At 53.7% G+C, this 22836-nt stretch overlaps 1 protein-coding gene and 1 non-coding gene across 2 annotated transcripts in view; both read right to left on the bottom strand.

Annotated features, from left to right (window-relative positions):
* The window catches only part of DNMT3A (DNA methyltransferase 3 alpha), a 97195-nt gene that overhangs the window by 40750 nt on the left and 33609 nt on the right, over positions 1 to 22836 (bottom strand). Inside the window, exons 3-4 of the mRNA XM_054568936.1 lie at positions 16368 to 16472; positions 1667 to 1937 (exon numbers count right to left, since the gene is read on the bottom strand). Of these exons, the coding sequence (XP_054424911.1) occupies positions 1667 to 1937; positions 16368 to 16472 (376 nt within the window). The remainder of the gene's footprint in view (positions 1 to 1666; positions 1938 to 16367; positions 16473 to 22836) is intronic.
* Positions 11261 to 11368, bottom strand: LOC129068082 (U6 spliceosomal RNA). The gene has a single exon (XR_008528892.1). It is a non-coding gene; the product is annotated as a U6 spliceosomal RNA (small nuclear RNA).

Here is a 22836-nt window from a genome sequence, read left to right as displayed (position 1 = left end):
ACGGAAATGGAGACAGGGAAACCCCAAACCGAAAGCAAACCCTCAAGGTGAAAAGCAGCCTTGGAGCCATGGTTCCATCCTGCCAGCCAGAAAGGATTGCCTGGGCCCAGGGCAGGAGCTGCATGCCAGTGGCTCCGGGCTCCCAGGAGCCTGGGAATCAGCCAAGCCCTCCTGGGCCCAGAACGTTTGGTAAGAAAGGCGGACAGGTTCTGCCCTTGCACACCTGGCCTTTTTAACAGGAGGATGGCAGCTGCTCCACTTCCTCCTCCGTTTCACTCCATTCAGGCCCCTGAAAGCTCCGACCGAATGTCAGGACGCATCCCAGGAGGCGTTTGGCGTGGCTGGGAGCCCAGGGCCAGCCCTCCCAAACCCCGCTGCGGAACAAAGGGGAAGTGGAAGGACACGCAGGCTCTGAAGCCAGAGACGTGGACAGACTGAATCCTGGATCTGCCACTTACGGGTTTGGGGTCTCTGAGCAAGTCACTTCACCTCACTAAGCCTCAATTTTTGTCCACCTTAAAATGGGGATAATAATTCCTCCGGAAGGAGGTTGTTTGGAGGAGTAAAAGAATGAACACAGAGCGCCTGAGAAAACTCTTTGCACATAGTGGGAGCATCATAAATATCAGATGAATAATAAATGAAAGATATTTTTTCATAACTTTGGAAATCCCTTTTCTGGAGATGCTCTCAATCCTGCATGAATGTTAGGTTTGGATCCATACAAAATGATTTATGCCAATTAATCAATTTACTCATTCCACCATACACACTTGGAAAGAAGACTTTTTGAAATTAAAACGCACATATGCAAAACAACCTGGCAGGGCCCTGGGAGGATCAAATGTGATAATGTATGAGAAAGCGCCATGTAAACTGTGAAGCCCTGTACAAATGCTAGTTGTGCTCATTACGAACATGTTTACAGTTTGGTTGGCCCTGAAATCGCTGGCTTAACCTGAAAGAGAACAGTGGGCTGCTTTCCAGGACTCCAGGGCTAGTCCAAGGAGGCCCTGGGGAAGGAGAGGCCTGGGCTGGGCAATGCACAGGCCCCCACCCTTCCCCCACAGCAGCCTGTCACAGCGAGTTTAGTCCAGTCATGGAAACTGGTGGGCTCAGGACAACTGGGCTGGGGAAGGCTCCCTGGGCCTTTCACGCCCACAAGGGCACCTGATGCCCTCAAGCACCCAGGCCAGGGGCTACAAACACAGCAACCCCTAAAGCCACAGGTCTCATGGGAGAGCAAGCAGGCCGGAGAGCGGCTGAGGGAATCTGAGGTGCGCAACCCGCCTGGCGGGAGCGGGTCTTGGGGGGATGGGGACAGCCGTCCCCTGGTCCAGCAACCGTTGGCCTTCTGCAAACCCACACTGTTGCCAGATCTAGCTTTTCTCTTCTCCCACGAGAAGCAAAAACTCCAGATTTTTATGAGAAATGTCTTGATTTTTAAACATTGGCAACTACTATTTTTTATATGTTTAAAGTACTGCATGGGCCAAAAAAACCTGTGTGCAGGCCGCTTCCAGCCAGTAGCCTCCAGGGCACGCAGCCTGGGCAGGGAGACCTTCAGCTCCCAGGCCCAGCCCACGCCTCCAGAGATCCACTGGGCGTCAAATATCCAACCATCAGGCGAGCCCAAAAGAGGCTGCCCTTTGATCCTGGGACTCACCCTCTTCTGTGGAGGCTCCCCGGCCGTCCTTGGGGGTGCAGCAGCCGTTCTCCACGGCCCTGGAGGCTTCAGGCGGGGTCTCGGCTGCGCCCTCTCCCTCTGCTGGGGCCCCGCCCTTCTGTCCCCCAGCGGGGCTCCCCTCCTCAGGCTGGGGCTCACTCCGCTTCTCCAAGTCCCCATTGGGTAACAGCTCTGAGGTGCCCGAGTCCTGGGCCATGGATGGGGACTTGGAGGTGGCCGCCGGGTCCTTCGGTGTGTCACTGCTCTCCACCTGGAAGACAAAGGAAGAGCAGAGGACAGGGTCAGGCCAGTGGTCTCAGCCTCTTTTGGCTCACCAAGCTCTGAAATTCTGGTGAAAGTTATGAACTCTCCGTCCAGACAATTCTGTTCACGTAAATGTTCACGCAGTAGTGCATGACGTTCATACACTCACAATTTTGCTCTCGGTTTTAAAGGGGTTCATGGGCCTGACTCCCTGAAGACAAGGGGTCCATAGACTCCTGCTTAAGAAATGGGAGAAGAATACAGCCAGATTTGCCAGCCTGGTTCCATGGCCCAAGGTGCACCCCCACGGATACACTCACGGGGCTGACACAGTGCTCTCCAGCCTTCTGCAGCCCCTATTAAAAACAAGTGCTTCCCACGACATCCCTCCTAAACAGGACCCCTCCTCTGACCTGGCTTCTGGGCCAGAGCCCGCCCAGCTTCCCTCGTGGTCTCTCAAGGCCTAAACCCAGTGACGAGCAGCCAGAGCTACCAGAGCAGAGAAGGAGGGTGAGAGGGAGCCCCCTCAAAGAAGCGTTCCTCTGGGCCCCAAAGCCCAGCACCACTCTTTCCCTCAGCTTTGGCCCCCAAGAGATCTCCCGGGTGCTTGGACCCCAGGAGACCCAAGGCCTCAGCAAAGAACTTGCATTCTTCACAGCACACCCTCTCTAGCGCGTGGTCCCAGGTTCCCCCTCCAAAAGGCAATGCACTACTTTGTCCCCAAGAGTCTAAGAACTGAGCTTACTATAGGTTCAAGAAGATCAAGAATCATATCAAGAGTAACTGTGTCCTTTGTAAGTGTCGCTTGTGCACGGTGAGCAAAACTCCTTCTCAACCACTGCCCCTTCAGAGTGGCTCGACCTTCCCTGGAGGCTCTCAGAGAATTTGTGATTTGCTCGAGGTCACAGCCTTGGTGAGGACAGAATGAGCACAGGTATGAGGACAGAGCAAGTTCTGGAGAGCACTCTGTCCCTGGCCATCTGGTGGCAAGTAGGCTGGGGTATCTCTGAAGGAAAGGAGGTGTTCTGCTGGAGCTGACGAGGCAAGTGTCCCCAGTGCTCAACTCTGTCATGCCCATGGGCACAGGCTGCCCTCTGCAACCCTGCCCGCCAGTTTCCTCTGCAGGGTGCCTCCCCGAGAAGGCCAGCAGTGTCAGCTCAGTAAACACCCTGCCGGCCTGCAACCTCATGTAAGGCACTGCCTGAAAGGGTGTCTCGGTTTCCTCACCTGTACCATGAGATGACTGGGCTGGCCAGTGCTTTTCAACCCGTGAGCCTCAAGAATTTTTAAGATATGCAATACCTGACTACTCAGTCAGGCACACTGACCTCTCTTTCCTTAGATGTCAAATAAGAGAATGACAACAGCCGACACGGCAATAGCTGTCCAGTGTGAATGAATCAAAATTCTACCTATTTTTGTCAGATCAGCAAAAAATATATTTTTGGTGTGACACAGAGTTTTGGCAATTCTGTATGCCATGAGATAAAAAAAGGTTGAAAATTGCTGGGCTAGAACATTGGAGGTGCTTTCCTTTTTTTTTTTTTTTTTTTTTATAAAAGTCAGATGCATATATTACAAAAATTCAAACCACAAAAATGAGTAGTGTTAAAAATGTTAAATTTTTAACATTTTTAAAAAATGTTAAAACTCCACCCTGGCCAGTGTGGCTCAGTGAATTGAATGCCAGTCTGTGAAACAAAAAGTCACAGGTTCAGTTCCCAGTCAAGGTACATGCCTGAGTTGTGAGCCAGGTCCCCTGTCAGGGGCATGTGGGGAACAACTAATTGGTATCTCTCACACATTGATGTTTTTCTCCCTCTCTTTCTCACTCCCTTTCCCTCTCTCTAAGAAGTAAATAAATAAAATCTTTTAAAAAATATTAAAACTCCTATTTCCATTCCCTACCTTCAAAATCGCTCCCACAGATAAACCATTAATAACACTTTGGTGAGTATCTTTTCTAGACTTTTTTACCCTATGCACCTACCATCACGTGTAAGTTACATGCTTGTACCTATATATTCACACACTGGTCCAGACTTGCTATTTTTCCAGAAGGGTATCATACTACTCATACTGTTCTGCAGCTTGCTTCTTCACTTAACACGCAGAGTGGGCACCTCTCCATCCCTGTGCCCGTGGATCTGTCTTACTCTATGTCACAGCTGCTCAGCACTCTATGGACAGGATGCCCCACAAATTATTCACACAGTTCCCTAACGGCGGGCCTCTAGGCTGATGGGCTTTTTGATGCAGTGGACGCGTGCACGTAGAGCCCTGTGCACCTGTGGAGTTCTGTAGGCCAGAGTCCCAGAAGCATCCTGGCTGCGGACGAGGGCCTGCCCATATAAGCGTGAATAGAAATGGCCAAATTCCCTTGAGAGCGCTGTACCACTCAAGTGCACCCTGGAAGGCTGAGAGAGCCCTGGCCTCCGCAGGCCCGCCCCGCACAACCCGGCAATCTCCGAGGCGGCTTCTGCTCCAAGGGTTTACGACCTCAACTCTGAGCCTGCTGCTCTCTGGTGACAAACCCCCAGAGGTGGCAAATAGGGAGGAGGATCTTAGGGAAAAAAATAAAAATAAAAACCAGAGCCAATCCGGAGTCCTCCTTGGACGGGGCTGCAGGCACGTGGAGCAGCATGAGCGTGGGCAGAGGGAACTCCAGGACCCTTGCCAAGCCGCCCTCTTGGACGTGTGGGGCAGCCTGGGGCAGGCCTGCTTCCAGGAAGAGAACCTCCCATGGAAAGCTGCAAATGTGGGGGGCGGAGGCGGCTGCAGCAAGAGGAAGAGGAGGCCTCCAGCGGAAGCGGAAGCGAGAATTCCTCCACGAGACTTGGGCACTGAGGGCCGAGGCCAGCAGAGCCGGAAGGTCAAACACAGGAATGCAAGTGGGGCAAGAAGGCCCTGGCTCTCTCCTCAGTGCCATCCCCACACACTCTGCCCAGGACACTCACCTCCCTGCTCAAACCAACAGGGCTTCCCGGACTAGAAGGCCCCTCCCTGGTGTAAATCCTCTCACCCTCAAGACTCTCTCACGTGTGTGAGAAAGTCAGCCACCCAGTAACCTGGAAAGTGGGCAGGCCTCCGCCCCAGAGGCCCTCCCTTCTCCCGCCCCAGAGCCCGAAGCACAGTGGGAGCTCCGCTGGCCCCCTGGGGCTGAGACGTGTAAGTCTGGAAGCGTTCCGTCCTCGAGCCACCTGCTGCCCCACAGACACCTCAGGTTGGGGCAGGCTCCGGGGCCCACAGAGCTGCTCAAGACAACTCTGCTGCCATTCACTTCCTGCCCGGGAACCACACAGCCTCCTCTCACCCTGGGACTCGCTTCCTGTTGACTGCCGGCTCCATAGCAGAGACAGCCAGGGGTCCCTGCTCGGGCACCCAACAAACCCCAGGGTCCTCACCCATGCAGGTCAAGCCCCCCCCACCCCCGCCAGCCCTGCAGGACCCCTGTCTGAGGTGGGCAGATGGGGAGGCAGGGGAGTACTCTGCCCAGCTCCAGCCCCAGCCCCAGCCCCAGCCCCAGAGTTAGCTCCTCACCCTCCTTTTTTCCCACGCACCATTGCACATCCTTTCTTGTCCTGGGTGAGCCCGCATCAACCAGAGGTCTGGGATTAGGGGGAGCTACAACTCCTGCCATGGACCCCTGCTCCATTTAACCTACCCAGAACCCACCCTGAGTCCCTCGCTGGCCCATTTTGGGTGCCAGGGTAACTGGGCAGGTCACCGAGACAGAAGACGAGGTCCACAGGCAAGTGGATTAAAGTGACTCTTCAAGTCTCTGGGGAGGAGCTGGGTGCCCCCCAAAAGGGGCATTTCATGTGAATAATCCATACTGGGACGCCAATGGCGGCGGCCATCCAGGCCAGGCCTGCACCCGGCTGCCCTCTCAGCTCCCTCCTCAGTTCTCCCTCCCCGTCCTATTGCCATGAGCTTGCGCCCCTAGGAGGCAGGAACTCTATCTGGTTAGGCTTGGCATGGAGTCGGGCACCTGGGCCGTGTGCAGAATTCGTGGTTGCTTCCTGACTGTTGCAGACTAGGTGGGAGAGACGCCAGTCCATGCACTTGAGGGAGTTCTAGCTTCACTGCATGCCAGATCTGACTACTAGAGATTCTGGTTTTGTTTGCTCTTATTTTTGTTGTTGCCTTGACAGGAGACCCTGAGACACCCGTTTTTCCCATGGGGAGGAGCCCCTGGCCCTTTTAGAAGGGACCACCAGGTGACAACTTCATCTTCCTCTGCTTCTCCCCTGTGGGGCTGGGGGGGAAGGGAGGGCAGGGGAGGTGGCAGAATGGGAATGGCAGCAGGGAGCACCCTCACTTCTCCCCTGGGTGGGTGGGAGCAACAGATTTGAGTAAATCTTGATCTCATCACCCCTGTGCACCTACCCATGCCCACTATGCCTCATCCTGGACCTTCAAACCATGCCCACCACCTCCCGGGGCCCTCGGAATTTGTCGACTTTTGCCTTCCTCCCAAGTCAGACCCTCCAACCGGGGACAACTGCCTCCCGCTTCATGGCTGCCTCCTACGCACTCCCTGGGCGTCTCCTTGAGAGCAGCTGATTCCAAGAGAGCGGTGACCACCAGAAGCATCTCAGACCCACTGGGGTGGGGGGCGGGGCGGCTTGCTGGCTTCTTGTGCGTGGGGGCCAGGGACGCTGCGCAGTGCTCTACAAGGTGCAGGACAGCACCCACAACAAAGAGTTATTTATTCAGCCCAAAATGGCAATGTCAAAATGTGCTGTTGAAAAACCCTGGGCAGAGGGTAGGGGCGCTGACCAGGGACTGCTTTTTTTCAAAGGACCAATTTGAAAAAAAAAAAAAAACACCTTTAAAAAAAATAGTGATAAAACCTGCATAACCTAACATCTCCATTTTAGCCATTTTCAAGTGTACAACTCAGCGGCATTAAGTACATTTGTGGTGTTGAACCTCCGTCACCGCTATTCATCTTCAGAACTTTTTCATCATCCCAAAGCGAAACTTTGTCCCTATTAACTCTCCATGGCCCCTGCCTCTAGTCCCTGGCAACCCCCATTCTACCTTCTGTCTTCTAAGGCGGTGGTCCCCAGCCTTTTTGGCATCAGGGACCAGTTTTTCCATGAATGCAGGGCAGCGTCGGGGGCGGGGGCAGCAAACAGGAGGTGGAGCTCGGGAAAGCTTCCTTTGTGGGCCCAGACTGGTACCAGTACTGGTCCGGGGCCTGGGGGGTTGGGGACCCCTGTTCTAAGGAACTTTTTAAAGTCACCTGCTGTCTGTCTCTTACACACACAGCAGCCTGGCAGGGATCTGTGCTAGGCCCTGGTCTTTGGCGCTTCTACCTCACTCCCACCCCCAGCTCCCAAAGCCCCAGCCCGGCACCAGGAGTGGGGTTAAAGTCCATTCCAGTGCCCCCTCTGACTCCCAGCCCCACCCCCACATGCCTTGTTTGTTTACAGAGCATTGCACATCCTTTCTCATTATAGGAGTCCTCACGCTGTACCTAATTATTTGTTTACTGTGTGTCTCTCCCTTAGACTGTGAGCTTTGTCTCATTTATCTTCTCATTTCTCTCCCAACCCTCTGCCTACAGTTCCATCTACAGTTCCTTACACTAAGCACAGGACCCAGCATAAATATGCTGACATGATTAATAAAATTAATTATCACAATTATCCTGATGGATAGTGTTACCCTCACTTTGCTGAGGACAAAGGCTCCAAGGCTCACCTCAGGTCACACACCTTCTAAGTGGTAAAGCTTCCAGAATGACCCAGGTACAGAAGAGGCATTTGAAAGCCGACTCCCGCTCTGGGTTGAGTCTCCAGAAAAGCGCAACCTCAAATCCCAAGGGTCCCACAGAGGAAAGGAGGCTTTGATGGGCCTAAGCAGGGCCGGGAGAGGCTGCGGCATTGGGGGGTTGGGGAGGCTGGGGAAGGCTACAGGCTGTTTCCCTGGCAGCGGCCACTGCAAGGAAAAGCCAGCGGCAAAGCAAGGCAAAGCAAGCGGGGCCTTGTGCAATAGACCTGCCAGGCCAAAGCCAGTTCACCAGCCTCCCCCACCCCCGCCTTTGCTGGATGTCTGGTCTGAATCCCAGAACTCCCACCTCTCCCTCACTGGTAAGGTGGGCAGAATTCGAAGGCTCCAAATAGGAAAGTAATTTTTGAGAGGCCCTTTAGTATAGTTATAATATTTACACATAAAAAAATTAAAGCCTGGCAAATAAGAGGTAAGGGAAACAATACATGGCATGTGTGGGTACAGGAGCACATTCGTGGGGGGACTGTGAGGCTCACCTGGGCCCAGGTGTGGAGGGGGAGGCCCAGAGCCCCTAGACACAGAAGCCAAGGTCCTGGATTGGCTCTGGGTTCCTGACTCACCTCCTACTCTGGTTATGGAGGCAACAGCTGAGAGGGACTTTCTCCCCTAGACCCCCTGGCAGCTCTGCAGAGGGAGGCCCAGGGGCCAGAAGAAGCAGGGACGGCCCTTCACCTGCCCATCCTTGGCCTCACCTCACCCTCCCTGGCCTTCCCCATGTTACTGCCATTGTGCCTTTAAGGCCCTTGGCAGTGCTCAGCTCTGTGCCAGCCGGGAACTCTGGCGTCAGGCCAGCATTGGCCTCTTGATTAAAGACACACAGACACACATCACATACACAGACACGCAAGGTTGTGCACCACTGCCCAGAGACACCCGCCCATTCTGCAAGACTGAGATGCCACAGAGTGACGTCAACAAAATCACAAACAGCCGCCATCCGTTCACACCCCCCAGCTCGTTCCGCTTCCTCAGCTCCTGCAGGCCCATCGGCCCCCACCAAACCCTGGATTTTCCCAGGTTGACTCCAGTTTCAGGAAACAGCCGCACAGTCCGATTAGGCAGGGCAGCCCTGCTCCCCAAGTGTTGGCACTGGGCCCTCGCTCAGCACCCTGCCCCCAGGCCTTCCCGCAGCCCCCTCCCTGGTGGCCCTCTGAACTGGGCGGCTGGAAGTGGCCTTGAAACAGGGAGAGCAGGGAGGTCCACCTGCGCTTGCTCCCGAGAGAGGTCCCAAATGCCTCCCTGCTCAGCCACCCTGGGGTGAATCGCTTTGGAACTAGGAGCCTGACCCCTCCAATTTCCTTCTCGTAGTGAGGGAGCTAAAAGGGTCACCAGTGGGGTCAAGGGACAGCAGGACTGGAACCAAAGAGGGCCAACTCTGGAAAGTTTGGCCGCAGCCTGGGAATCTACCTCTCGCTTCCATTTCCCTCACCATTCAGGCTGGGGGAGCTGCCTTCCCACCCTCCCCCAAGGGTCTCTCCACCATGTTCTGCTGTGTGTGTGTGTGTGTGTGTGTGTGTGTGTGTGTGTGTGTGGCTCAAATTGAGAACTTCAAGGCTCACAGAAGTCTTTGAGGTCACTCAGTCCATGCTCCTGCTGGTCATGGCAAACAGATGCAAGAACGAACATGCCTAGTGACTGGCCAGCCCACTCCGGACTCTGCTTCCAGCAGGGACACCTGTCCACCTGGAAGGGGGCCTGGCTCTGCTCTTTGAAGTCAACCTCAAAGGATTTCAGGGGGAGCCGAAGGCTTCCTTGCAAAAGCCATGATGTATAGGAGATCTGCGTATTTATTTAAGTAAATCTCCTTTGAAGTTCTCTATTTTCAACCTCTACCATCCATGCCTAGGGTGACATGTTTGGTAAGAAGGGAATGCACCGTGGAAAATGGAGCTTTCTTTTCTGTGCTACCTGTACCTTCCAGAGTTCCTAATGGGTACCTCCCCACCCCCCCAGGACACTGGGGTGTGCTCACCCTGCCCCACCCTGCGAAGTGATTTCCTAGCTTTAGTCACATCCCCTCTTGGCCCTTGTCTCTCCAGACTTCACAGTCGTAATCTGTTTAGCCTGTCCTTGCTCGGCAGCCTTGACGGCCCTTGATCAATTGAGCTGCCCCTCTCTGGAGCTTTTCCAGCTTGGTTATAGCTTTCTGGAGGTGGCAGGACCAAACCGCAAAATTCCCTCGGCAAGGATGATGAAAGAACACCAGTGTCAACAACCTTGCCCAGATGCGTGTGCCGGCAGTGCCTGCTGCAGCAGGAGCGGCGCAGGTGTGGCTGCGGCTCCAGTCACCATGGAGGCTGGGACCCAAGGGAAGGATGGATATTTGCTGGGGGTGGCCCTGGAATGCGTGACTCTTGGGAAGGGGCCAGGGAGGGGTGAAAATAAACAGGGATTTTTGGCAAAACAAAACTGAGATGCTCCCCCAGTAAGACTGGCCGTCTAGAGTGGCCTTCGAAAGGGCCGCCGGCAAATCCGCTCTCTTCCAGAAGTCTTGATCTCTGACAATAACACTGACGCCACGTCTGAGGTCTGGAAACATCTGTGCTTGCCCCTTCCTCTCCCTCCTCTGGGGCGGCCAGCAGTGCTGACCCTGCCAATTCTGCCCCACCACTGCCTCCCCACAGCAGCCTCCTACCTCCCTGCCTTCTTTCGTGCTCGGCCCATGATGCTCATGGGTGCCGGAGCCAGCTCCCCCAAACGTGACCCCCATCACGTCATGCCTGCCACCCCCCCTGCCCAGAAACCTTCCAGAGAAACACATTTTGGAGAGGATAAGGTGTCAATCACACAGGCTGCCTGCAAACCACCTCTCCGACCTCTTCAGATGGAAACTGCTGTTCTTACATGAAACCCTATTCCACTCGGCCTTCGGGCCTCCCCCCAGCAGGCCGCACCCATGCGCTCATTCCCCCTCCACGCCTTCGCTCAGGCAGGCCCTAAAATAGGAAAGTCTCCCACTTTCCCATTGATTTCTAAATGTTACCTCCCTTCTAAGGCCCAAGTCCAGCTCCACCCCCAACATGTCTTCGTACTTGATGTCCAGCCCACGGGCCAGGCTCTTCCATTACTGGATGCCATTAGTGGGTGTTGATCTGACCGATTAGGTTGGGGAACGAGCAGATGTATCTGCAGGGCACAGTCACAAGAAAAGTCTCTAACCTCGTGAGAAACAGGACAGCCCCGTTTTCTTTACACCTTCACAAACATGATAAGAGAGGGGAGGGCCCAGCAGCGTGCAGACGCCGGCTCACAGGGAGGCCAAGGACTGGGGCCAGGGAGGGGAGATACGCTTTCAGAAAGTTTTCTCTCTCTCTCTCTCTCTTTAAGATTTATGAAGGAAATGCAAGTTAACATATTAGCACAAATGCTCCAGGTGTAACTCAGTTTCATTTTCATTTCAGATTGCCTTTCACAAATATTTTCATAGTGAAAAGTCACGATGGTGCTATTGAGTGCCACGCATTGTGCTTGGACTCACATGTCTTCTGCGATAACCAAAGGGCGTGAGGACGCCCACTGGGCGCTGCACAAAACATGAGACACTTCACGAATTTGTGTGTCATCCTTGCAGCAGGGGCCGTGCTAATCTTCTCTGGATGGTTCCATTTTTAGTATAGGTGCTGCCGAAGCGAGCACTTTTCCAGGAAGTTTTGTCCATAAAAACAAGAGGGCACTAAGTCACCAAGTTGGGTTCCAGGGGTGAGCAAAGGAGCTGCCCTGGCCTGGACACAGGGAGGGGATTTGAGCTCTGTCCTAACTGGGGGATGAATCGAAAGGTCATACCAGGGTGGAACACGAGCCAGGACTGCAACTCCCAACAGCTGAGTTAAACTGTACCCAGCTGGCTTCGGCAGCCGAGGAACGGCTCCCTAACTTCCCGTAGTTTGTACCCCCAGCCTTTGGCTCTGAAGTGGGGCAGTTTTGCCCTCTGGAACTCACTCACTCAGGCGTTGCTTGGAGGTTCTGCTTCAACGTGGAGTGAGTAACTACTGGCTTTGGGCCGGTCTGGCTGAGCTCAGCGCCTGCTCCCAGCCCCCTCCTTCCCCTCCCTCCCTTTCTGGGTTATTCTTAGCAAGAGGTGACCTCAGAGTGCTCCCACTGAGCAAAATTAACCCTGGAGGAAGTTGGTGGGTATAAATCTTCAATGAATAAATACTTACAGCTAGTAAATAGGGCATGGTGCCCCAAAGGGCCGGTTACCCCCTAAGGATCTGGTGGGCGAGGGCAGAAACTGTCCCTCCTAATACCCCTGCTGTAACCAGCACGAAGGACAAAGGCACACGCAGAGCTTGTCTGGGCTTGTGACCAGGCAGGAACCAACTTTGGACACCCTCACTTCTTACTCTGCGACGTCCCGTGGAGCTGGTGAACAGGAAGATGACTCTTCCGCCCACCCCGACGCTCACACCCACATGCAGGCTCACACTCTGGGCCAACAGAGACCAGCCTGGCATGCCGCTGTCCCCTCCTCCCCGTCAGAGGCGCTGGCCAGCCCGCAGGCCCGGAGTCCAGGTGCCAGCTCCCTTCCTAAGCCCCGCCCAGCTCTGCAGCGGCTTCCTGTTTCCTGTTGCCGGCTCTGATCTCAAGCATCTTGGCTCTGAGACCAACGCTGCAGACCAAGCCACTGCCCAATTTTAATGGGCCCACCTCTCACTCCTCAGACCACCAGTCTTACCCACTTCCCCCATGGGCTCCCTGGTATTTGGGTCAATCACCCTCCTCTGTTACATTTTCTCTGTACGCGTTTCAACCAGGTTTTTCAAACAGTCCTGCGTTCACATATTAACAATTAAAATTCTGGATGCCCAGGAGGGACAAGTACTGTGGGCTTTGAAGATGGAAGGTGTGGAATGGACTCATCCTCTCTGAACCTCAGTCTCTTCATCGGAATGTGAGGAGGGTAATACCAGCACTCCCTGCCCCCGCCACCCCCCGCCCCGCGGCCTCCACACAGGTTTGTTGTCAGCATCACATGAAGTCCTGTCGCAAAGGTCTTTGCAGGCAATAAAGTGGCCCAAAGCCCTGAGTGTTTATTCACGATCTCTCTCCTCAGTGAGGTGGGCACCAGTGCACCAGGGCTCAGCTCAGCGACCACAGTGCTGGGTGGCACTAAACATCAAATCTCACGGAAGACACAGGCTCTTTCTACCTGCTTTTTCAACCATCTGGGGTGAAAGGCCAGGCGTTTGCTTTTGTTTTTGTTACTTCCCAATCCAAGGAAAAAGGATACTTTTGTGAAACACAAAATCATATAGTTGGGTGTGGCAACAGTATCAAACTGATGTAAAGGTTTCTAAATACTTACTCTCAAATTCTATAAAGACAGGTAACAGTTTGCAGACCTGTGTCAGGTCCGAAGACCGCTGCTGTCCAAGCAAATGATTAGGGTGGGGTGGGGGAGCTTATAGCCTGTCTTTTATTTCTTGGTGTTTGTTTTGATTAATTTTACAAACAGTTCTAAAAGGAGAGCCAGTGTGGGTCATGATGGCTGAGCTGGGCTCCGTTTACACAACAGGCTTTGACGGGCAGTGGCTCCGGGGCAGGCAGAGAAAAGAGAGGCTGTGAAACATGCTTGATGTGTTCAGGGAGCAGCAAGAAGATAGGGTTTCTGTGTTTCTGTGGCAAGAGGTGGATACTGAGCAGCAGCACAGGGGCAGGAGAGATCCCACGGTGAGGAGCCAGGCAGAGCATTCCAGATCTTGTTCCATAAGAAACAGAGTCCCTGGAGATTGATTCTTGAGCAGAGATGTGCCACGGACTGTACTGAGTACAATTAAGTGTGGTTTCCTTTCAAGCTCACTAGGTTGAAAGCTAAGTCTTATTGATCTGTGTGGCCTTCCCCATCCTGGTAGGTGCTCAGGAGGTATAAAGCATTTGTCCCTGAGGGAGAAAGGGCTAGTGGGTGGGGTCTGGGTGAGGCCCGGGTGAGGGTGCAGCCAGGAGACAGGAGCAGGAATGAGTGGAAGGCACCTGGGAACAGATAGGCCTTGGGGGCAAAAGGAGGGTAGCAGTAAAGATGTCCTACCTAACCTTGGGGCTGGGGCGATGGCGAGGACACTGGTGAATGGATCTCCTGCAACCTTTGCACAAGAGCCCAGCCTGCAGCCAGGTTTTCCTCTCTTGCTTCCCAGCACTTCTCCCTCTATTCCACCTGTTGGGAACTGAGCCAAGCTCCCTCCCCTTCGCAGGCTTAGCTGGACGACACACACTCAGCTGCTTTAAAGCTCCCTGGCCAATCGTTCTCAGGGCCACAGCTGCACCAGGTCCCCAAGAAACCGCCCCTTGCCCCCCCCCCTCCATGCTCCTATGCCTGGGAGGGGAGGAGCCCAGGGCAAGCACCTGCTGCACAAGTGAATCAGATGGCCTGTGGGCCAGGGGACCATGGTTGACCGGTCTCTAGCTGTAGCACAAAGTTCCTCCTCTGCCCAAACCCCCACCCCCAGGCCAGTTTTCCCTGGGGTCGGTCTTTCTCTGTTCCCCCAAATGCGCAAGGAGTCCTTCCGCAACAGCTGCCTCGGCCCCCTGCCTCCCTAGTCAGCCTTGCCTTCTCCACACTCTCCCTCCTATCCTGGGGCCTCTCTTGAGGTGTCACCTAGGACATGGCCTGGACCACATCCAGACTAGGGAACAACCTCCCACTAGGGCTGTTGAGAAGCCCGCGCTAGGCTCCCACCCAAAAGGCCTTGCAGACGCTGGCCCCAACTTCCCCTTCAGCAGGCCAGGTATGTTAGAGTCAGCCCTGCACATTCGGACTCCGCTTTGCTGTTCGCAAAGCAGCCCTGGAGTTGAAGGGCAGGTACTACTGGTGGCCATATTTTCCCAAAATGTAGAAGTTCGGGAAGGTTGAGTGGCTTGCCTAAGATCACACAGCTGGAAAGCAGTAAACTCAGTACTGTTTCTTCTGTCAAACCAAGGGTGCTGTGGCCTCTGCAGAGGAGGGGCCTGGCCGGGCAAGGGCAACCACTAGCTCTTTGACGATTGAACCCATTTAATTCTCACAGGGGCCCTTACCATCTCTTTTAGAAGGGGACACAAAATTCCAGGTTACCCGGGTGGTCCGTGGTGGTGCCGGGATTTAAACCCAGGTCTGTTGGACTCCAAAGACACAGCTTTTCCTGCCACGCTGGCCCTGGTGCAGGCTCCCCGACTGCCATGCCCCACTCACCTCATTTGCACATCTCCGGACACATCTCCACACACCTGCCCCTGATTTCCTTGTGCCCTCTGCTCCCGGGGTATCCCCCCGGCTCTCCGTAACACACCCTCGTGCCAGAGTCAAAGGGTGGCAAGATCTTTATCTGCTGTAAGTGGGGACTCTTGTTCCCAGCACCCAGAACTGGGACAGTGGGTCATGGGAACACATGCAGATGTGGGATTATCTGTGGTCTCTGACTCAGCCTGCTCCCCCGCCTTCTCCCATGGGGTGCTCTATGGGGGAGGAAGGTGGAGGGGTGCTCCAGGACTCTGGGGGTGCAGCAACCTGGAGTCTGTTGCCAGCTAGACATTCCTTTAAAGTCCCGTTTTATCTTTCAACTTCATGTGAATTTTTCATTCCGGGCTATAAAATATCCATGTTTGCTTTAATATTAAAATGTCTAAAATTACTTACCGGTTGTATGACTTCACTCCAGCCCCACCCCCACTCCCTGCCCCTCCCCATCTTCCAGCAGGATTGGGATGGTACCCTGCAGCGCCCAGCAGCTTCCCGAGCGCCTGGCTCTGAGAACACCCCTCAGGTCCAGCTGTTGCAGCCCCCCTCCCTGCCCCTCCGCGGCCTCCTTTCGCTTCAGCCACCATGCACCCCGACTCTACCCAAGGGAGAAAATCCTGCCCTGCTGAGAACATTTCCTTGAAGGGCAGAGTTACACATCCGGAGCTCCTGGCTCCTCCTCACCTTCATGCTTCAAGTTTCCCATTCTCAGCTGGAAGGGGCTAAAAGAAAGGAACCAGCTGTCTCTGGTGCTGGCAAATAATTACTGCTCTGCCTCTGAGTTTAAGGCATCAGGAAGGCAGGCTCCGACAGCCCACAGGCCTTGCCCTCCAGAGCACTCCTCAGCTTGGGCAGCCCCAGAGCTCCCCCTAGACTCAGAGCAACGGGACCCAGCTCCCTGGGGCTTGCCAGCCTGCACTTCTAGGCCTGCTTGTCTCCGGGACTTAAACAGGGCCCAGCTCTCCTCCCTTACAAAGGGACTCATCAGCCTGCATCTCCTCCCTGCTCATTTTGATCAGATTCCCAGAGCTCAGTTCCCTTCCTTCAGGTACCCCAGAGAGGGGCTGTGGCCCCAGGGTGGGTGTGTGGATGGGGAGGGAGGGGCCTGCACAGGAGGGCTCAGCAGAAGCAAGTTCTGCCCTTTCAGTCACTGGTGGGTATCTGCCAGCATCTCTTGCTGCCCTTTCAGGAGGAAGCTGGGAGTCAGGGGCCTGCTTCAAGTCCCTGTTCTGCTTGAACTCACAGTGCAAGTGCCCTAGTCTCTAGGGGCCTCCTGTTCGATGTAGAAAAGGGAAGGCGTGAGGGTGGTTGAGGGGCTCAAAGAATGGAGAAGGGGCCACACCCCATTGCAGGGTCTTCACGTATCCCTGAAAGACACCCGTCACTGTGCACGAGCGCATGTTAGGGGTTTGCCACGACACTCACCAGGGGGTGCTTGCGCTTCCTCCCAGGCCGCCCCACCTTCCGTGCAGTTGTGCTGGGCTCCTGCCGCTCCTCCTTGCCACGGGCCTCCTCCTGCTCCTCTCCCTCCTGTGGGCACAGACACAGCCTGTGAAGCCGGGGCTGGGTCCAGCAGGCCTCCGCCCCGCCCCACCTCCACAACAGCCGCACTCCAGGCCTGCGCCATGGTGGTCCTTCAAGGCGGGGATGAACTTCACCCCCTTGCTCCTGGAGACGCTTGAGCCACCCTTAGAACCTCATTTAAATATATCCTCTGGGGACTTAGGGGCAGGCCCTGCTGCCCTGGCAGAAGGCTGCTCTCCCGCCTGGTGGCCATATTTCTGAATTGCAGAATCACGATACACGCAATGACAAAGAATTTGTTTCTGGAAACGAGTTTATTTATATGCAAAAAAAAAAAAAAAAAATCTTACACAGTACAAAAGTTAAAGTTAGATACATATTTAATAAATCACCTTCATTGAAGAAAAACAACAACATCACAAGAAAAGAAATATTAAATTTAGCAATGTAGCCCTGACCGGTGTGGCTCAGTTGGTTGGGTGTCATCCCGCAAAGTGAAAGGTCACTGGTTGGATTCTTGGTCAGGGCACATGCCTGGGTTGCAGGCTCTGTCCCCAGTCAGTGCACATATGAGAGGCAACCAATCAATGTTTTTCAAATCGATGTTTCTCACATTGATATTTCTTTCCCTCTTTTTCACCTTCCTTCCCCTCTCTCCAAAAATAAATAAGTCTTAAAATGTTTTTAGTACTGTATATTGGAAGCACATGTAACACTTGGACTGAGGACTACCATAGGCAGTGGAGGGCCCTTGCAGCTCCCATAAATATAAAATACATCCTGAAGGGTCTGACATGTGGCACTGGCATTACCTATGCCTGTCACCTTGCAGGGGCATCTCAGGGATGATGTCTTAGCTCACCTTGATCCCCCTCATTCACCAAACTTCTGGACCAGTACTTCGGTTTTGTTACCCACATCTTACCCAGCACCTGCTGGGACTGGGCTATGTTAGACTAGAGCACAGAGACCTAAACCTAGAAAGTCCTCCTGCTTTGCTGCTCCAGCCTGGCCACAAACCACCCATGAGTCACTTCTGTTCCAGCATGACTAATCACAAGCAGAAACAATGTTGGGGAAGGACACCAGAGAAAGGGACCCCGACTTGGCAGAGGGACCACAGGCTGCTCTTTGTGCCCTCCATGATGTCAGGATCCACAGATGGCTTCGCAGCCTCCCGGGGTAGGGTGCCAACTCAGAGCAGTGCTGGGGCGCTCAGACAAGAAGGGAAGGTGCACACGTTCCTTGAGGATTTATTCGAGATGGCCCTCAATGTCCCAGTCAACTTTCATTTTCTGTTACTTCAAAATATTTGTGGTTTGCCACATTAATTTTCAGGTGACAGTGGGACATGCAGAGAGCAACCTACTGCGACCAGTAGACATTGGACCATCCGTGCATTCGAGGCACGTCTGTGGGACAGACGGTCCCAGGAGGAAGACTTCGGGGCACGCCAGCTGATTCTGGGAGACACAAGTGGAAGATGAACAGAGGCGCCAGACTTGAGCACCAAATGGAGGCTACTGACAGGTTGGAGGGAGGGCAGAGCACATAAAGGGGCCGGAGAGCATTCAGAGGAGCGAGAAGAGGACCCCTGGGTATTATGGGTGCAAGGAAGGAGAGAGCTGCCAGCCCAAGAGGCTAAAGTCATCGGATGCAAAGAAGTCAAGGAAAAAGGTGGGGGTGGTGATGGTCGATCTTTCAGAGAGCACTGTCCATAAGTGGGGCAATGAGGACTGGGGGGCTGGAGAGGGCCCGAAGAGATAAGTTAAGGAGCCCAGCAGAGGGTGGTCTGGCAGAGAAGCCAGGGAGCCTGGTACCTGTCTGTGGGTGAGAAAGGAGGGCACCGGGCCAAGGGGTGAGCTCTGGGTGTCCACGAGAGCTCTGGGATGCCAGGGCTGAGGGCGGCCCAAAGGCACGTGCCCTGAGGTAGGTCAGTTCTGCTCATTCTGAGCTATCTTCCGAGACCCCATAGACAGATACCTTTGGATCTCAAAGAGAGGAAATATTATCAATGCAGCTTAATATTTGTGACGTTTTCCACTGGATCTACAAAACTATAGTGAATCTCAAGTTCAGTTGGTTCTTGGTCTGATTTTACAGCTGCTGAATGGGCACAGTCTTGATTCTTCTGACCAGGTAACTCAGCGCTTACAAAACAATCAGAGGCAATGTGAAGTGCACAACAAACCAAAGTGCACAAGAGCCCAGCCTGTCCATTTGGTAGTTAACGGATCATTCTCTCTGAGCCTCAGTTTCCTCATCCATAAAATGGGTGTCCATTCTGCCTGCTTTGCAGGTTTTTAAGAGGGCAGATGAATGAATGGTTTGTCCTTTGTCTGTTTTGTTGACTACTGGATCCCCAGAGCCTAGAACAGGCCTAGCACTTAGCAGGTCATGCCCCCCAGATGAGAGGGCTTATATATCTCCCAGGGTCAGAAGCCCGCCCAGCCCTTGCACTTGCCTGGAGAGCACTAGGCCAGACCCAGTGGAGCCTCTGGCCACTCCTAGTGGCCAGACGCATGGAATTGAACCGCACAGGGCAGCAGATGAGAGAGGGTGCCAAAGGGACCAGGATCAGCCTGGCCAGCTATGGGATCTAGAAAATCTCTTCCTGCCCAGAATTCCTGGCTCTGAACCAGTTCTTAACAAACTGCACTTCTTACAGAGGCTTCATTTGATTTTCTCTTTAAAAAAAAAAAAAAGGGTTGTATTTATTTATTTTCAGAGAGGAGAAAGAAAGTGTGAGAAACATTAATGTGTGAGAGAAACATCAATTGGTTGCTTCCTGCTCACCCCCACTGGGGACCTGGCCCTTAACCCAAGCATGGGCCATGACAGGGAATCGAACCGGCAACCACAGGCCAGTGCTCAATCCACTGAGCCAAACCAGCCAGAGGTAATTTTCTCACTTTTATTCTGAACTAGTCAGAGATGGAAAAGCCTCTGATCGGAAAAAAGGGAACCACAATTACCATGCAGAAATGACCCAAAAACAAAGGCATTGACATTTCAGGATTGGCATGTGGAGAAAGCCTTTGGGGGCCCCCTGATGGGCAACCCCTGTGCCACCTGCAGCTTTGCTGTTATTCCTCACCTTACGCCACATGTGCTCAGCCCATTTTTTTCCCTGTTGAATTCAGTTCAGTGCAACACACCCCAGGAGGAAGGGGGGAGCGCCCTGATGCCACGCCACCTGTCCAGGTCCTGACCTGTTGAGAGCGCAGACAGAGATCCCCGGGGCAGGCTGCCACGCACTGAGGCTGCTGCGGGGCAAGGTGCTTTATGCCCAGTCCAGCATTCAGGCCTCAGGCACCCTGGGTTGGGCTGGAGGAAACCAAGTCTCCACAAGAGCCCAGGCGAGGACTTGCACCCAGGTCTGAGAGACACCGTGCCCTCTCCATCAGACCCTGAAGCACAGCTTTGCGAAAAGCATGTTATTCTTGGCCAACGTAGCGTTCTTCCTTGGTGTAGTCACAAGTCTCAGGGCAAAAGGGAAGGCGATACCTTCTGCCCTGGGCCTGGCTGTGTTCACACGATGAGTTAGGAGGCTAGCACACTGAGAAGGGTGAGCAGGTGGCTGGGGGCCCTGTCCCTCTAGGAGGCGTAGCAAGGAGTTCCGTCTCACATCTGTCATGGGACCCGTTTCCTTCGATATCTTTGCTGATAGGTTGAGCATAGGAATTTAAAATATGCTTATCAAATCTGCAAGTAGCACTGAATTAGGAAGCGTTGCTAATACTCTGAGAGGAAAGAATCTGATCCACAGTGACTTGGAGCAGCTGGAAAACAGTAACAAATTTAGCAGGAACAGATCTGAGCCCAGGCTGGTTTCCTCATCTGTCAAGGAAGGGAACTAATTAGTCAATCCTTCCACTGGGAAGCGGCAGGAGGGGGCTGAACTTCTACTTAGGTGGGCTTTGGAAGGGCAGGGGTGGGCTGGACTTTTTGCTCTGTTCTTTACTAACAGATAACTTCAAGAACATTTAACCTCTCTGGGTCTCGCTTTTCTCACCGACAAAATGGGAATAATAATATCTACCTTGGCCCTGGCTTGGGTAGCTTAGTTGATTGGAGTGTTGATCTCAAAGTACTAAGGTTGTGGGTCTGATCCCAGGTCAGGGCACATAGAGGAATCAACCAATGAATGCATAAACAGGTGGAACAACAAGTTGATGTTTTTCTTTCTCTCTCTCTAAAATCAATCAATATAATAATAATATCCACCTCACAGAGGTATTACAATTACACAAGGTAATATATGAGAAGTTGACACGCAATACTCACTCAAGAACTGCTAAGCTCCTCTGCTCCCACAGCATATCCTGACCAGAACTATTCATAAAAAGTGCACCACTTCCTCCTGCCCCCAGGCAAATCCCAGCTCACTGTCTTGCATGTGCAGCCATCACTCACTGCTGCAGACACATCCCAACATCTGGCTGGTGCAGTCACAGTGAGATACTCAGGGGCACTGGGGCTCCATGATCTTCCCAAAATACAAAGCTGATTATGTCACCCCACAGAGCTTAAGCCCTTGGCGGGGGGCTCCCAGGAGCCTGCAGAACCAAGCCAAGCTCCTTAGCCTGTGCGAAGGAAGGCCCCCCCAGGATCTGGCTGGCAGTTTGGGACTCCGCTCTCCAGTGCCTTCCTCCCTCCTGTTCGCAAACAGACCGCGTCAGGTGCAAAAGCGGGCTACTTCCCAGCCCAGCACCTGGGCACAGAAGATTCCTTCTATTGCAGGTCCCTTTCTCTCAGGCAGACCGGCAAACCCGTAATTTTCCAGTTTACTTCCTGGATTCCCTTCCCTGGGTTGCCTCCTCCCATCTCCCACCTGGAATGCTTTCACAGTTCCTGCTTCTGTAGCACCCACTACCCAGCACTGCCATCAGTGGCCACTGCCCTGGCGAGGCCACCAGCTCCCAGAGGTAAGGGGCTGTGTCTTATTCATTGGGCACCCCCAGTGCCTAGGCTGATGCACCTAAAACAGGGAGGGCACTCGAAAATACCTGATGCGTGACTGCCACATAGTAGGTGCTCAAGAAGTGAGTCCATACACACAGAGAGGCGCATGTACAAATCCACAAGTCTGCCCAAGGCCAACCAGCATGAGGCTCCAGTGCTGCTCTGATCGTTATGACTCCAAATCAGGAAACAGGGTGACTAAGATGTACTTTCTATGCTTAAACGTAATCATGTCACTTTACATTAATGTAGCTCTTTACAGCTTTCAAAGCACCTTTCACATTTGGTGGCCTGTTAGATCAGGTAGCTACCATCAGCCCCTCTCAACTTCTGAGGCTATGCTTTGACCTACATTTAACTCAGCTCACTGAGTGGATTATTTTAAGCCACACGCAACTTCTCATTCTGATGAGCTGGGCTGTGACGATAATAATCTCTCACATTTGTATAGTACATGGTGATTAACAAGGCATTTTCATATACGTTATTTCATTTTTATTCTTATGCAGAAAGCAGATCTGGTATTATTATTTTTTTTTCCCATTAGGCAGGTGGGAAATCTGAAGCTCAGAGGGGTTACTTAAACTGCAGAGATCAGACAGCCAAGAAGCGAGGCCTTTTAGAATCAAAACTGAAATATTTTGATGCCCAGTCCATGGCTCTTTCCACTGCAACACACCACCATCCCCTACTATGCCATGTGCTACCAACACATGGGCATGAGCATGCACACACACAGAGTGAAACCATAAACACGCAGGCAAACCAAGGGAAAGGTACACGCTGGCGTTCCTATGCACGCACCACACACAGCTGTCCCAGGAGCCCCCCACGTAGACACCGTGCCCCTCTCTCCAAGAGAGAGGCACCCCAAGGGTCCCTCCACTGGGGATAGCCAGCCAGATGTATGTGCTCCCTTCAGAACATACACCGGGTGCTATTGACCCAGCATCCATTGAGCAGATGTCCCAAGTTGGTGTTTGAGTCGGGGGGATGAACCTGGCGGATCTAGCCAGCCACTTGCCCAGGCTCCCTGGTACAAAAAGCACATACAGCCTTTGCCAGCTGCCTGGCCGGCCTCCCAGGGCCCGTCTGTGATTGTGAAGTTCAGTGAAACGAATTGGCTTCCCTGGCCGCCAGAGCCCTGTTCTGAGCCGCCTGAGTACCATGTCTGCAGAACTGCAGTCACGGGACCCCAGAGAGCACACTGTGCACACGCACTCACTCACTCATGCGCACGCGCCCTCGCAGGCATGGTCTGCCCAGGTCGGGCCTGCAGCCAGGTGAGCGGCAGGGGTGCGGCTGGATGGGCAGGGGGGGACAGAGGCTGCCGGTGTGAACGGCCACATTACATGCAGTGGCACTGGAATCATGGCAGATGCCCACACTGCCGCATGGCCCTCCA

Source organism: Pteronotus mesoamericanus, unplaced genomic scaffold, assembly GCF_021234165.1.
Source record: "Pteronotus mesoamericanus isolate MK-2021 breed Mesoamerican mustached bat unplaced genomic scaffold, CSHL_Meso_final contig_101, whole genome shotgun sequence".
Lineage (NCBI taxonomy): Eukaryota > Metazoa > Chordata > Mammalia > Chiroptera > Mormoopidae > Pteronotus > Pteronotus mesoamericanus.
The sequence above is the reverse complement of the archived record's forward strand: the minus strand, read 5'-3'. Positions and strand labels throughout refer to the sequence as shown.